Source organism: Neoarius graeffei, chromosome 24 (genome assembly GCF_027579695.1).
Source record: "Neoarius graeffei isolate fNeoGra1 chromosome 24, fNeoGra1.pri, whole genome shotgun sequence".
NCBI lineage: Eukaryota > Metazoa > Chordata > Actinopteri > Siluriformes > Ariidae > Neoarius > Neoarius graeffei.
In genome coordinates, this window is record NC_083592.1 from 37,048,204 (window position 1) to 37,065,434 (window position 17,231).

The 17,231-nt window shown below is 42.6% G+C and overlaps 1 protein-coding gene across 2 annotated transcripts in view; it reads left to right on the forward strand.

The window, feature by feature from the left end:
• si:dkey-40c11.2 (drebrin-like protein A) overlaps window positions 1-17,231 on the forward strand; it is a 115,782-nt gene that overhangs the window by 84,431 nt on the left and 14,120 nt on the right. For both annotated transcript variants that reach the window (XM_060907183.1, XM_060907184.1), the window contains exons 5-7: window positions 12,836-12,973; window positions 13,069-13,146; window positions 14,674-14,825. In XM_060907183.1, coding sequence (XP_060763166.1) covers window positions 12,836-12,973; window positions 13,069-13,146; window positions 14,674-14,825 — 368 coding nt within the window. The remainder of the gene's footprint in view (window positions 1-12,835; window positions 12,974-13,068; window positions 13,147-14,673; window positions 14,826-17,231) is intronic.

The window sequence follows — 17,231 nt, forward strand, 5'->3', positions numbered from 1 at the left end:
TCGCGCTATCTTCTTAGTAGCATCTCAGCGTAGGCTCTCTTCATAAAGCTTAGTGCCTTCAGTCACCAAATGCTTCCAAACAGGACGGTCTACTGCTAGACCTTCCCATTTGTCAACGTCAGTATCGCATCTCTTGAGGTTTGATTTAAGATTGTATTTGAAACGTCTACGTTGGCCACCCTGTGTCCGTTGGCCCTCTTGTAACTGGGAATACAGAAGCTGCTTGGGTAATTGATGGTTAGGCATCCATAGGACGTGCCCTGTCCAGCGCAACTGGTTATGGACAATCATAGTTTCTATACTTGTACAGTTGGCCTCTTCCAAGACACTTATGTTTGTTCATTTATATCGCCAGCTAATACTGAAGATCTTACAAAGACAACGTTGATTATACTTTTCTAGGCTTTTCAGGTTATCTAGGTTTCAGGTTTTCCAGCTTGGTCTAACCCGCTACCAAAACACAATCCAAGCTGATATTTTCCAGCTTCCATGTTAATTGATTAATAGAGGTTTAAGATTTTCTAGGCAGCAAATAGTAATGTTTTTACTATTTTAGGAATGTAGTGGTTAGCACTGTTGCCTCACAGCAAGAAGGTCTGGGTTCGAGTCCAGCGGCTGGAGAGGGCCTTTCTGTGCGGAGTTTGCATGTTCTCCCCGTGTCTGCGTGGGTTTCCTCCGGGTGCTCCGGTTTCCCCCACAGTCCAAAGACATGCAGTTTAGGTTAACTGGTGACTCTAAGGCCAAGTTTACATTAGACCGTATCTGTCTCGTTTTCTTCGCGGATGCACTGTCCGTTTACATTAAATCGCCTGGAAACGCCGGGAAACGGGAATCCGTCAGGGTCCACGTATTCAATCCAGATCGTGTCTGGTCCGGTGCTGTGTAAACATTGAGAATACGCGGATACGCTGTGCTGAGCTCTAGCTGGCGTCGTCATTGGACAACGTCACTGTGACATCCACCTTCCTGGTTCGCTGGTGTTGGTCATGTGACGCGACTGCTGAAAAACGGCGCGGACTTCCGCCTTGTATCACCTTTCATTAAAGAGTATAAAAGTATGAAAATACTGCAAATACTGATGCAAATACTGCCCATTGTGTAGTTATGATTGTCTTTAGGCTTGCCATCCTTCCACTTGCAAGTGGTAAGTGACGCGCATGCCCGATATGCACTGAGATCACACACACAGCGGCTCAGTCCCGAATCACTGCTCGTGCGCTCCACTCGCGCGCTCTGTGAGCTGCGCAGGGCCGGAGTGCGCACCCTCCAGAGGGCACTCGCTGTTCAGGGCGGAGTGATTTGGAGCGCAGGATGCCTGCGGAGCCGAGCGTATCCGTGTATTGGCGTTGCTGTGTGCACGCAAATCGTGTATTGGCGTTGCTGTGTGCACACTAATCGTTTTAAAAACGTTAATCTGATGATCCGCTGATACGGTCTAATGTAAACCCCACCTAAATTGACCGTAGGTGTGAATGTGAGTGTGAATGGTTGTCTGTGTCTATATGTCAGCCCTGTGATGATCTGGCGACTTGTCCAGGGTGTACCCCGCCTTTCGCCCGTAGTCAGCTGGGATAGGCTCCAGCTTGCCTGCAACCCTGTAGAACAGGATAAGTGGCTACAGATAATGGATGGATGGATAAGATCTTCTAATTGCCTTGTGTTATTTTCTTGGAAAAACTTGCATGTGATTTTTGCATTAGTGATTCAAAATTTTTTTTCCATCCACCAGCAATAACTGGCTGGGTTTGTCTTCATTGGAGTTCAGACCAAGCTGGATTTTTCAGTAAGAAAAGTATTAATTTGTTCATTAACATTATAACGAGTTTGCTGCCATGTTAATTAACTTTGCAAAAAAGCTGCCAGTATCTGGTAACAGCTTTATAAAGCATGTTGTGTTTGTACTGGCACAAAACTTTACAAAGTCATTGGCTGTTAACTGTTTTCTGTGTAAACCATCTCCATTGTTGAGGTTTTATCATATTGTTAGTGTTTAAAGGGAAACGTTGAGATTTTTTTTTTTTGAACCTGGTCCCTTTTTTTTTCCCCCACATCTTTTTGGTTCTATATTTTTACGAGGGACAAAAACAAAAGAACTCGGTCCAGTATTTGTGGCGTGAGAACGATGTAACCAGCAACTGCAAAACAGCTATACAGCGTAATCCGAACATTCGGGTAAACATCTGCATGAAGCTAAACTACTTGTTTTTGCAACCGAAAGGCTTATAATGTTATAATAAGTGTCTGACAACATGGAATCTCTCCAGAGGTGCACCTGTGTCTGTTTGCTTCAATAACTAAAGTACGGTAACTGTAGAAAATGATTTGTTTCTATAATCACTGTTTTACCTTTTTTTTTCTTTATCCAGTCTCTGACGCAGCCCCCATTCAGTGCTTCTAGTGTATTATTGCACAAGGGATGTTTTCTGATGTTTACAAAACGGATTCTTTCAATGTTGTGTCAGACACTCGTTCATGTTGTCATAATCGGCTAAATATGCAGGTATTACTTTGGAACACTCACAATAACATTATCAGCCTGTCAGTGGCCAAAACAAGCAGTTTACATACTTTGACGTGGATGTTTGCGCCGTAGGATTGCATTGTACAGCCGTTTTGTGGTTGCCGGTTATAGTTTTCTAACTAAATACCTGACCAGTTTTAATCACTCTTGTCGTTCGTAAAAATTTGTACCCAAAAAGATGGGAAAATACAGCCCAGGTTAAAAAAAAAAAAAAAAAAAATCCTGATGGTTCCCTTTAACTGTGAGGTGATCGTACGCTTGTTTAATAACTAGTAGAGTTGAAAGCCGATTCAAGTTGCAATGGTGCCTCTTGCAGTACACTCCAATGTTAACTCCAACGTGAAAATCCATTACTGATCACTCGTCTACTATTCCCTTTCAATAAGTGACTCCAGGCAAATGAGGTGATCCGGGCCGAGCAGCGAGTGGACTCAACCTCAAGAAACCATCGCAAGTGTGCCTGAGATGAGTACACAGCCCTGTCTCGGACTTAAAACGCAGAAAACTTTAGAGTTCGTAATGCGAATATCTCCTCAGCTTTGACCAACAGTTGTAAAATTTAACTTTGGTTCACAAACTCGGTTGCCAGAAGCAGAATGTGTGATGTGTTTTCATCAGTGTGCTCTTTTTCACCAGTTCGTATGAAAAGCTGTGTTGAGTTGAGAATTCCGATGTTCTCCTCATGAAGTAGAGATACAGGCAGAGCAGAGAGAGAGTCTTCCGTTGCGTCAAAAGATTTTTAGTCCATGAATTTCACAAAATAAAAATTTCAAATAAGTAAAGCTATGTTCATATTGCAAGCTTCTTTGCACAATTCTGATTTCCTTGCTCATTTTGTTTTTCTCTGCTCACAGTATATGAGCTGATAGCCTAGTAGTAGAGTAGCCAATCAGATTGCGCGATTGCTCATATCCAGTGAATGTGGATAGAATAATATGGATTACTACAGTTGTGGAATAGGGTTATTTACTGCATTTTTATTATTTATTATTTGATCTCAAAGGCATTAAGGAGGCAAGAAATTGCACTAATTAACTTTTGACGAGGCACCTGTTAATTGAAAAACATTCCAGGTGACAACCTCATCAAGCTGGTTAAGATAATGCCCATAGTGTACAAAGCGTCATCAAGGTACACTACTGTTCAAAAGTTTGGGGTCACCCAGACAATTTTGTGTTCTCCATGAAAAGTCACACTTTTATTTCCCACCATAAGTTGTAAAATGAATAGAAAATATAGTCGGATCGGATCCGTCTACGCTAACGGGTTACTTTCATCACTGTGAGTGACTCAATAGAGATCTTGCAGTCACGTGACCGGAAAGTACACAACCGCCATCTTGTCGGTCAAAAACACCGCTGAATACTGCTGCACTCGTGTACAGAATGGATCAATTTCAACCGACGGACTACACGGCTCATTTTTCTAATGAACAGATAACTAGATATATGTCTAAAATAAACGATCTACAGATTAGTGACCCTTATGGCTTACCGGACGGAGTTTTCACGACCGGATTTTGAACTGCCAGCGGAATACCCGGACGTGTATAATTACCTCATTAACTTTCCCTCGCTGTTCAGTGGTGAAGCACTGCGTGCCTATAAATTTCTGGACAGTTATCTCTACAGAAATTCAGGATTTGTCAGCGACTCAGATGTGGCATCTTGTAAACAAGAATCCTCCCTCATTGGATGGGTAAGTCACTTAAGTATTGAGTATAGCACTGACCAGCCGATTATAGAATAGAATAAGGTAATTCCAGCTGTAATTCCAAATCGTCTGTCTTGTTTACATGGATCTGGTGTTGGAGAGGTAGAGGCTTGGCAGTGGAGATTTGAGTGGCTGTTTTCTGAGCTTAGTCAACAGGCCGGCTCTGCCTGCAGCCTCGCTTTTGGTCCCGGCGCCACCTCCTTCGCTTTGCTTCCGATAACAATCCATAGAGACCCCGCTGGTCTCGCTATCTCGTCCGGAATGTTTTTGTTTTTTTTCTCGTCCGGAATGTTGTGCATGCGATGGAAATCGCTACAAACCGTCATTTTCTGCTGGAAACCAATGTCCAGTAAGTCCATACGGTTGTAGTGGATATTGAAGTCCGGTACAGACGAACATCACGCAAAAATACACACAAAAAACATAAAAAACGTGCACAGGTAGGGAAAGCTTGTAGCCGCAGCCATTGTAGTAGAATTGTATATAGTAGGGTTTTCCAGAAGAAAAGGTAGAAGTAAAAGCAGAAGTAGAACCAGAAGTAGAAGTAGAAGGCGGAATATGGCGTTTGACCGACACGATGGCGTCTGTCACAATCTGGATCGGCTGTGACGTCACATGCAAGTGCTCCATAGGTGTCTTTTTAACATGAACACACATTTTCGCTTGAAATGCCCTGCATGGGCACACTGATTTCTTTGGAAATTGTTTCACTGCGTTATTCAGTTTCTGTGAATTCCACTCTGAGCATTCTCATGTTGGATATGTACCCGATTTACCACATTTGCATCCCCTCGACTTGGTAATGTAAATGTGGCTTTAGTCAGAATAGTAGGTTGCATGGGTTGAAATCATCTGGTTCTCCACAAGTCCTCGCATTTTTAAAATAGTAGTGAGGAAAACACTCGCATTTGCAAATCGCTCCACTCCCAAGGTGTGGTCCATGTTATTAAGCCGTTTGGGAAGCCCAGGTGTGGACAAGTGGGATTTGTAAGATTATAGTTTTGTATGAAAGTACACTATGTCTTAGTTTGCTGATCTGGGACCTGTTTGTTGAAGTATAAAATTTACTCCTCCACATGTGGCCCGAGAGAAAGTAGCTCCATTAGTAGTGCTGACTTTGACGTTGTTATTATGACACTCTAAGTGCTATCATGCTGCGCCTTGGGGGCGTTGCTGCACAGCAACAGGCTAAATGCTATTATCTAGGCAAGTAATAACGCATCCATCCACCCTCCTCCTATTTTGAAAGAGGGAGGAAGAAGAAGAAAGAAACGAGGTGGGGAGCAAAGAGAGAGGGGAACGCTTTTACTTCATATATTCTAAATAAGTATTACGTACGATAAGACAGGCTAATGCATCTGTCCCGACTTGTCCGTGCTGTCCTAAGAACTCGCACTGTGGGAAGGATAAGAGGTTTACTGACATGAAGAAAGAGGTGGGTGTGGAAGAAGCAGCCTGTGCTTGCTAGCACTGCATAGTGCAGTAATCCTTTGTGAAACTGTGGGATTTTTTGCAGGCCCTGAACCACAGCCAACACTGACGTAAGGGACTGAGGCACACCCACAGCCCTTTTATTTTCATGCCCCCTTTTCGTACCCCTGTCCTCCAAGTCAGATTATTCCATCTGCAGAGCTTTATGTGTACTATGTATGTTTATGCTTTGTGTGTATTAGTGTACACACACACACACACACACACACACAGAACCAGCCAAAGGTTTGGACACCCGTACTCATTCATAGGTTTTTCTGTATTTTGACTATTTTCTCCATTGACGAACAATACTGAAGACATCAAAACTATGAAATAACATCCGGGACATATAGGGAATGATGTGGTAAACAAAAAACGTTAAACAAAATATGTTTCATCTTTTAGATTCTTCACAGTATCCAGCGTTTACACTACCGTTCAAAAGTTTGGGGTCACTTTGAAATGTCCTTATTTTTGAAAGAAAAGCACTGTTCTTTTCAATGAAGATCACTTTAAACTAATCAGAAATCCACTCTATACATTGCTAATGTGGTAAATGACTCTTCTAGCTGCAAATGTCTGGTTTTTGGTGCAATATCTCCATAGGTGTATAGAGGCCCATTTCCAGCAACTATCACTCCAGTGTTCTAATGGTACAATGTGTTTGCTCATTGCCTCAGAAGGCTAATGGATGATTAGAAAACCCTTGTACAATCATGTTAGCACAGCTGAAAACAGTTGAGCTCTTTAGAGAAGCTATAAAACTGACCTTCCTTTGAGCAGATTGAGTTTCTGGAGCATCACATTTGTGGGGTCGATTAAATGCTCAAAATGTCTTGACTATATTTTCTATTCATTTTACAACTTATGGTGGGAAATAAAAGTGTGACTTTTCATGGAAAACACAAAATTGTCTGGGTGACCCCAAACTTTTGAACAGTAGTGTACCTTGATGACGCTTTGTACACTATGGGCATTATATTAACCAGCTTGATGAGGTTGTCACCTGGAATGTTTTTCAATTAACAGGTGCCTCGTCAAAAGTTAATTAGTGCAATTTCTTGCCTCCTTAATGCCTTTGAGATCAAATAATAAATAATAAAAATGCAGTAAATAACCCTATTCCACAACTGTAGTAATCCATATTATTCTATCCACATTCACTGGATATGAGCAATCGCGCAATCTGATTGGCTACTCTACTACTAGGCTATCAGCTCATATACTGTGAGTAGAGAAAAACAAAATGATGGAGCGCATCAAGTCAAATATATCACTTTATCAAGTACTTAAAAGAAACAGAAATAGCTAAAAGAATATAGCCCCCCCACCCCCTCAATATCTCCTGTTCCACACTCCAGCCCAGTCGGTGGCTGTAATGCACCTTTAAGTTTGCTAACCGCCAAAAAAAAAAAACCCTAAAGAAGAAAATAGCGGTGCGTGTTGCTGAACCAACCAAGGACGAAATAAAAACTCTACTCGAAAACAAAACTCCAAAATATACAAAAAAAAGAGCAACGAAATATGGAATAAAAGTATTTGATGGTAAGAACGTCTCATCTCATTATCTCTAGCCGCTTTATCCTGTTCTGCAGGGTCGCAGGCAAGCTGGAGCCTATCCCAGCTGACTACGGGCGAAAGGCGGGGTACACCCTGGACAAGTCGCCAGGTCATCACAGGGCTGACACATAGACACAGACAACCATTCACACTCACATTCACACCTACGGTCAATTTAGAGTCACCAGTTAACCTAACCTGCATGTCTTTGGACTGTGGGGGAAACCGGAGCACCTGGAGGAAACCCACGCGGACAACATGCAAACTCCGCACAGAAAGGCCCTCGCCGGCCACGGGGCTCGAACCCGGACCTTCTTGCTGTGAGGCGACAGCGCTAACCACTACACCACCATGCCGCCCTGGTAAGAACGTATCTTTTTTTTTTTTTTTTCAAGAATTATTATTGTCGCAGTTTTCACAAATTGCTACTGCCATTTCGCCGGTTTGTTTACATTCTAAGCGGAAATTATTTTGTCGGACGGTTTGCATAAAGTTTTTATTTATCGAATTTGCAAAAACTAAAAATGCTCTGTTTCTCAAAATCTAGTGAATGTGGATAGAATAAAACGGTTATTCCACTCAATCTCGTCGTACATGGATTATAGCTATCAGCTCGTGTACGACTCGATTTTGTGGAATAACTGTTAATTACATCAAGAACCGTTCAACTAAGTAAAGAGAAACAGCATCCATCATTACTTTAAGACATGAAGTGTCCTTTTAATTAATAAAAATAAAGAAAAAACATTGAATTCGAAGGTGTGTCCACACTTTTGATTGGTACTGTATATGTCCAGCACTGGTTGTGAACACTTTTTAATCAAAAATGTTTACTACGAATGCAGGGCGGCACGGTGGTGTAGTGGTTAGCGCTGTCGCCTCACAGCAAGAAGGTCCTGGGTTCGAGCCCCGTGGCCGGCGAGGGCCTTTCTGTGTGGAGTTTGCATGTTCTCCCCGTGTCCGCGTGGGTTTACTCCGGGTGCTCCGGTTTCCCCCACAGTCCAAAGACATGCAGGTTAGGTTAACTGGTGACTCTAAATTGACCGTAGGTGTGAGTGTGAATGGTTGTCTGTGTCTATGTGGCAGCCCTGTGATGACCTGGCGACTTGTCCAGGGTGTACCCCGCCTTTCGCCCATAGTCAGCTGGGATAGGCTCCAGCTTGCCTGCGACCCTGTAGAACAGGATAAAGCGGCTACAGATAATTAGATGAGATGGGATACGAATGCATCCGAGGACCAGGTTGCACAATCTAATTCATGTAACTTTCTCGTACAAACTTTTATTTATTAGCCTTAGTAACATTATAGGTCAAAAATGTTCAATTCAGCATCTATCTGTATTTAGTGAACAAAGCATTCCGCAAACTATAGTTTCTCAGAAGAGTCCAAAAATAGTAGCAGTGTTTGATTTAAACTTGATTTGTGTCTCGACTTCATGTTTGTGTTAAATATACAGTACAAGTGGGTTCACATTTGTAACCCCAGAAGCAAAGTTTTGGCAGAGGATCAGACGCGGACTTGCTCAAGTTCTAGTTCTTAATAACGTTCGTCATTTGTCATTGTCCACAAACAGATGAGATTTCATCCAGAACACTCGCGTGCTCCTCCTCCTCCTCCACTCCACGCCTAAGTGCTTCTGAATTTAGTGTGACAGTCTGCGGAAGATCTGAAGTGTGTGTTTGTGTGAGGTGTGACGGGAGCTGTTCTGCACCAGTATGGTCACCGAGTTAAAACTATCCTGTTTCATACCTCATTTTCTCTAAATACAGCCAGTTCTCAGCACACGCAAACACACACCCACACGTTGCTCTGGGATGTGCTGTTTACACTTAGGTTTGCCTTTTTTTTTTTTTGTATTTTTCTCACACAAGTTCCTGTCATGGAAGAAAGTTGTTGTATTAGCATAGAATGAAATGGATGCAAAGAAGCTCTTGGGAGTAGTTTAAAATCACGAGTTTGAATCCTGATGATGCCATAGCTATCCATATCCAGGAGTCAAGGAAGCCAAAAAAAAAAAAAAAAGGCTGTCTGGGTGGGAAGAATGGCGTACTCTCTGTCCCCGTCACTCGCTAATCATGGGCATCTGCGAGCTCATGTATGTAGAAGAGGGCGGATAAGGCTTTCTTCCGATGTTGTTACACTGCCTCGTGATACAGCACGAGAAGCAGTTTGAAAAGATCTGGTTGGCTGGCGTCACATGTCTCCGAGGAAGAGCGTGTTAGCTGTCACTCTCTCCGGTTGGTAGCTGGCAGAGATGGCTGGTGGGTGGGAAGAACATTGGGAGAAAAAAGACAAGGCTCCTGTGGAGGACGGCCCTGTATGGATAGTCGCACTTGGAAGATGGCTCTGGACTCTTACAGTTTTGCTACAGTGGCTGACGACTATAGCTGACTTGCTAACTTTAGGACCGCGCTTGGTCGTCATGAACAGTTTTGCACTCAAGTCTCCATCAACGAACAGTTCGACAAAATAGACTTCATGCTAAAACTATAATGAATTTCCTGGTTACACAGTTGTACTTTGTGACGAAATAGGACACAGTTCTAGAAGAACGTTATTTATTATTTGTATAATAATAAATCACCCAGATGAGGATGGGTTCCCTTTTGAGTCTGGTTCCTCTCGAGGTTTCTCCGTCATGTCGTCTGAGGGAGTTTTTCCTTAACGCCATCGCCACAGGCTTGCTCATCAGAGATAAATACATTTTATTCGGGATGAAATTAATTCATGTTTAAAGTATTTATTTTTCTGTAAAGCTGCTTTGCGATAATGTCTGTTGCTAAAAGCGCTATAGAAATAAACTGACTTGACTTGACAAGGTTTCATTTTTGGCCTTTACATCAGATTATTTTGTGGTAACAAATGTTTTAAGCCTTGGTCACAACCGGCCGTACGTGCTCCTACGGCCGGTCTACGTGCAAGAAACGCACGGAGGGTGTGCGTGTGACGTGCTGATTTTCGAGCCGTAGACCGGCCGCAGAGGTTCTTTGTCATGTCAAACAAACTCTACGGGCGCTTACGTTTTTTTCAGGTTGCAAGACAAACTTACAGCCAACGTGCGTCTTTCTCCACGAACAAAAAAACCGCAGCGATTTGGGAAACGCCAAAAAATCGTACGTCCGGTTGTGACCTAGGCTTTAAGATGGATTGTTTTGATTTCTTTTCTGTGTGTGGAACCAAGCACAATAGCGCCACCAATGGTCATAAGAAATATACACCGAATGCTATCAAGAAGTGAGACGGGGCCTGATTTCCCTCTCGCTCACCCATTGATCTGATCTCATGCTATATCACATTGCTCAACACTGATAGTTTTGCTGCTATTATTTTAAATTGTAGCATCCCATTTAATACTAATACTGATGATATAATAATGAACAGAGGTGTGCCTGTGAGCACTCTGTCTCTAATCACTGGCGTGAGAGATCACCGTCTTCTTTGAGCCCAGCTCAGGAAAGTCAATGCAAATACATTGGATTTTAATGAAAGTATATGATTTGTGCTTTCTGGCAAAGACTCCCTGTGTGTGGATGAATGTAGTGATCTTTGGAGCATGCTCAGAGCATGGTTCCTAATCGTGCCAGGAAACTTTGTGAAAGCAAACACGTATAGGTGAACATCAGCAAAATTTCTTCCTTTTTTTGTTTCTTGGTATATGATGATGTTGAAGCTGAAGTTATGTCATGTTTGATATTGGAGAGATTAACTGTGGATTACTATAGAGGTGGGTGAGTGATAGAAGGTTGGCAATCATGGGAGGAATCGGTGAGGACACGCTGCGAGAAGTAGTTGAATGTATTATATAGTAATTAAATATACCATCCGCTGAGAGGCTCCAATTGAAATTATGGATTCTCTTCAGTGACTGGTATTTTCTGAGGGGCGCAGTATAACGCCAGTCATCGAAGAGAATCCATAATTACCGGAGCCTCTCAGTGCATGGTATATTAGATTTATACCCCTCATCAAAAAATTCCAAACTAAAAGTGTCAAGCTTAAAGCGCAGCATAAACTCACTGGAGTCAGCCTTTTTCTTTTTTTTTTTTTTTTAAACGTTGGCGTGACCTTCGACCTGCACATGTGCAGTGTACCATGCTATCGCCTGCCTCGCTAGGCATGATCATGATGCGTAGATCTACACCCACAGAATGCTCACGGAGCCACAGTTGTGACTCGAGTCGGCCGTATAGCTTGAAATTGTGACATCGGTTCATGGTATATCCAGGATACACGATGACTGACTCACCCCATATTCATTGTTCTTTCATTTTGAGGTCACGAGATTCATTGCTTAATCAATAGCGGAACTATTTTATGTCACGCGAGTCATCCTTGGCCGATCCCTGCACGGGAATTTTTTGATGAACGATGTATAATATATTTTGAATATAATATACACACTTGTACCACAGCACTAGTTGAGTTCTTGATTCTGACTGGTCAGAAGGTGTTGATTCATTCTGTAATTCAAATAAATCACAGGTTTACACTACCGTTCAAAAGTTTGGGGTCACCCAGACAATTTTGTGTTTTCCATGAAAAGTCACACTTTTTTATTTCCCACCACAAGTTGTAAAATGAATAGAAAATATAGTCAAGACATTTTTCTGGCCATTTTGAGCATTTAATCGACCCCACAAATGTGATGCTCCAGAAACTCAATCTGCTCAAAGGAAGGTCAGTTTTATAGCTTCTCTAAAGAGCTCAACTGTTTTCAGCTGTGCTAACATGATTGTACAAGGGTTTTCTAATCATCCATTAGCCTTCTGAGGCAATGAGCAAACACATTGTACCATTAGAACACTGGAGTGAGAGTTGCTGGAAATGGGCCTCTATACACCTATGGAGATATTGCACCAAAAACCAGACATTTGCAGCTAGAATAGTCATTTACCACATTAGCAATGTATAGAGTGGATTTCTGATTAGTTTAAAGTGATCTTCATTGAAAAGAACAGTGCTTTTCTTTCAAAAATAAGGACATTTCAAAGTGACCCCAAACTTTTGAACGGTAGTGTACATTTACATATTTATCTTTTAAGGCTGACAATACATGGATAAAAACGTGTTATGTAACAAAGAAAACATTTAATCATTGATATGTTGAGGCTTTCAGGTAAGTCGATCAATACTTTGCAACAGTTTCTCTGGAGCTTCACAAGGTGCAGGTTTTTTTTTTTTTCCAAGACCGAGAATAAAGAGAGGCTGTTGAGGTCATGACTGTTTTGTTTATAGCTGCTATATAACATCAAAACTAACTGGAACTCATTTGTTTCATGGACATTCCACAACATTTAAATGTAACTATAAATGGTTTAGGAAAGCATGTGTCTTTCTTTAATAAACTGTAATAAAATTGTAATGGTGAATTTCTGTGGTACAAGAGGAATAAAAACACTTTGGGATGGGTTGTGATTGGAAAATAATCAATACCATGTCGTTGATTATTTTCCTGTACAAGCATGCCCCGTAGTGTTTTAATCCCCACTTAATATACTCCTGTAAAGCATTTTAAGGGATTTCAAATGAGCTGATTTTTTTTTTTTTTAAACTCGCCCTGTCTCATAGGAAGCCCATGTGTTTATCAGTGCGTCTAATAAAGATGAGCTGACTGAGGAAAAGATTGCAGCTGTTCTGGCAAAAGTTCGACCACCGATGGAGAGATTTAGAAGAAACTCGAGACCAACAGCGAAAGAAGAGACCGTGGTAAGAGACCATGCTTGAAAACACTTGAGCCTTTAAGGACTTGCTGTGCCATTGAAATGAATCACACACCTGGTCTGTGTTTTTACTGTTCACAGGGAACAAACTACAGGAAGACGAACGCTGCCATGGAGATGAGATGGATTAACAGAGACTCCTTCTGGGCACGTGCAGAGGTGCAGACTTTTAAACTCTCTACTACGCTATATCTCTGCGATCTGAAAGCTAATCAAACACACAGGTTGTTTTGAATTAATATAGTACAATAAGTACAGTAACATACTTTGAGGAAGTAAAAGAATCTCGTTAAAATCAGGGCTTTGAACCAGAATTTTTTTCCTATTGGTTCGTTCCGAACAGAAACGGAATTTTAACGTTTCCGGTTTTGGGTTCCACCATTAAATAGACGTTCCCGAACCGGTTAGAACAAAAAAATTTTGTTCCCGGAACGGTTAATTACGTTCCCTGTCAGCTGTTTAACAAATGGCTATAAAATTATGTCTCTGTCTCATCCAGCTTAAGCCAAATGTAGGCTAATTCTATTACAACCTTCATTAAATAAGACAAGAAATAATTCAAAACAATTATTATTTCAAATGTTGGCGATTTGGATTCTCAGTATGTCTTCCCATCTACACAAACAGAAAAAGTGCCAAAAATGAAAGATAATTCGTTTAGTGCGTTACCAAAGGCTAGTCAGGCCCTATAGAGGGCTACCGCATGACGTCACCGCGCCGCGAGATTTTGTTAGGCGCCATATTGGAAGACCAAGTACACATCTATGCAAGTACATACATACATAAAACAAACTACCGGTACACCTGAAATGTAGCCAGGGCCGGTTCTGCCCTAATCTGGACCCGGGTGCAACATTGCGCAAACCCCCCCCCAAAAAAAAAACAGTCTAAATCAGGACAACCATCACATAACTATAACTATAAACATTTTATATCAACTATTTTAACTAAATGGGCTATAATCAATAAGCCTGCAAGCAGTCACGGCGGGCTGCCTCAGAAAAGTAACCATTTGTCCTACCTTAAAACTCGTTTTGCATTTTCTGCCTCCTTTTTTGTATTTTCGACCCTCCGTTTATTTTCTTTCCTTTTCTGAAAACCCGATTTGTGTCCAGACATTTTGTTCTGCTACCAACGAACTCACTCGTCAGGTCTCGTCTCTCGAGCCCGCGATGATTCCCGTGGGAAGGGCAACAATTGATACATTTTTACAAACAGCCAATAAACAGCCAATAGGGAGGTTGCAACGTTCAGGCTCTTCTTTGCTCAGACACTCAGTAATGCACTTACTCACTTATTATCACGTGGAGAAGTGATAGCAGTCCACCTTCCCGCTCTCTCCATTCAGTCAGCGAACGTCACACAGGAAGTGAACCCCAGCGGGTCATAGAAACTTGCGCAGGAGAAGAATGACTTTTTTATTTGTAGGCTACGGAAACTTTGAGGAACGAAATAAAAACCGGTATTAACCGGTTACCATTATTTTTAATAAGCGTTTCTGTTCCGGAACATAAAAAATAATAAAGTTTCTGGTTTCGTTTCTGTTCCATGTGAAATAGAAAAAGTTCCCGGTTTTTGTTTTCGTTCCTTCAACCGGTTCAAAGCCCTGGTTAAAATCTACACTATTGTAGTGCTCTGTTAAAGTTGAGATAATTGATCCTTCCCCACCTGCCTCCTGTGTCTCAGCGTGAGGAAGAGGAGAGGAAGGAGGAGGAGAAGAGGAAGGCTATGGAGGACAGGAGACGCCGGGAGAGAGAAAGAGTTCTGCAGGAAAGGAAAGAGGCTGAGGAGAGAGACAGAAAGATGAACGAAAAACTGCAGATGATCGAGGAGCAAAAGTGATTAGTACTTCAATGGGCATTGATGCACACATTACAACCCCAAATCAGAAGAAGTTGGGATGGTGAAGCGTTTACCACTTTGTAGTGTTGCCATTCGTTCTCACAACATTTAAAAGATGTTTAGGGACTGAAGAAGTGCTGCAGGTGTTATTTTGTCCAATTTTTCCTGCAAACAGGTCTGAAGGTGTGCAACAGTACGTCAGGGTCGTCAGGGTCATATTTTTCGTTTCAAAATTCGCCACGCGTTCTCTATTGGGGACAGAGAGGACAGGCACCCTCTTCTTCCTCAGCCCTGTCTTTGTAATGTGTACAGAATGTGGTTCTGCATTGTCTTGTTGAAATATCCCTGGAAAAGGTGTCGTCTTGAAGGCAGCATATGTCGCTCCAATGTACTTTTCTGCATTAATGCTGCCATCACAGAAGCGTAAGCTACCTTTGGCAAGGGCACTGACAACCCCATACCATGACAGACCCTGTTTATTTGTTGCTGGTTACAGTCTGGATGGTCCTTTTCGTCTTTGGTCCAGAGCACATGGTTTCGATTTATTACAAACAAAAAAAAAAGCCTGGAATACCAATTTGTCTGACCACAATACACATTTCCACTGTGTGATGGTCCATCCCAGATGCCTCTGAGCCCGGAGAAGTCAATGACACTTCTGGACACAGTTAATATAAGTGCTCCTTTTTGCATCGTAAAGTTTTCACGTTCACTTGTGGATGTAACTCTGTATTGTAGTGCTTGACAAAGGTTTGCCGACGTAATCTCAAGCCCATGCGGTTATATCAGCTATAGATGAAGGACGGTTATCTGTGAAGATTCTCAGTCATCCAGGTCATAGTAAACTGTGGGTGGTAAAAGAGAGCAACTGGACTTGCTTGAAGGTTCTTGAAGACGTTTCACCTCTCGTCCGAAAGGCTTCTTCAGTTCTGTCTGACTAATAGGGACTCGGGAGTATCCGGTATTAGAGGATAAATACCTGATACTCCCTATTAGTCAGACAGAACTAAAGAAGCCTTTCGGATGAGAGGTGAAACGTCTTCAAGAACCTTCAAGCAAGTCATGAAGGACGGTTCTTGATGCAGTGCCGCACTGAGGGATCGGAGATCACGGCTGTTCAGCTTAGGCTTGCGCCCTTGACCTTTACACGTTGAAATTCCTCCACATTCCTTGAATTGTTTAATGATATTATGCACCATAGAGGGTGAAATATCCAAATCCCTTCATATTTTCCTTTAAGGGACATTGTTTTTAAACATTTCAATAATTTTCTCATGCGTTTGTTGACAAACCAGAGATTCTCGGCCCATCTTTGCTCCTCAAAGACTAGGCCTTTCCTGGATACTGATTTTATACCAAATCATGATTACAATCGGGGCGGCACGGTGGTGTAGTGGTTGGCGATGTTGCCTCACAGCAAGAAGGTCCGGGTTCGAGCCCCGTGGCCGGCGAGGGCCTTTCTGTGCGGAGTTTGCATGTTCTCCCCGTGTCCGCGTGGGTTTCCTCCGGGTGCTCCGGTTTCCCCCACAGTCCAAAGACATGCAGGTTAGGTTAACTGGTGACTCTAAATTGACCGTAGGTGTGAATGTGAGTGTGAATGGTTGTCTGTGTCTATGTGTCAGCCCTGTGATGACCTGGCGACTTGTCCAGGGTGTACCCCGCCTTTCGCCCGTAGTCAGCTGGGATAGGCTCCAGCTTGCCTGCGACCCTGTAGAACAGGATAAAGCGGCTAGAGATAATGAGATGAGATGATTACAATCACCTGTCGACATCACATCTCTCTCTAGCCGCTTTATCCTTCTACAGGGTCGCAGGCAAGCTGGAGCCTATCCCAGCTGACTACGGGTGAAAGGCGGGGTACACCCTGGACAAGTCGCCAGGTCATCACAGGGCTGACACATAGACACAGACAACCATTCACACTCACATTCACACCTACGGTCAATTTAGAGTCACCAGTTAACCTAACCTGCATGTCTTTGGACTGTGGGGGAAACCGGAGCACCCGGAGGAAACCCACGCGGACACGGGGAGAACATGCAAACTCCGCACAGAAAGGCCCTCGCCGGCCCCGGGGCTCGAACCCAGGACCTTCTTGCTGTGAGGCGACAGCGCTAACCACTACACCACCGTGCCGCCCCGACATCACATCATTATTTAATTGTTTTACCTCATTACTAGCCCTAAACCGCTCTGTCCCAACTTTTTTTTTTTCTTTTCTTTTTTGGATGTGTTACAGGCCTGAAATGCAGGAATGGATGTATATTAACAAATGAAATGAAGTTGATCAGACAAAACATGAAATATCTTGCGTTCATACTGTCTGCAATGAAATACAAGTGAAAGTAAATTTAGAAATCACTGCTTTCTTTTTTTTTAATTTGCATTTTCCATACCGTCCC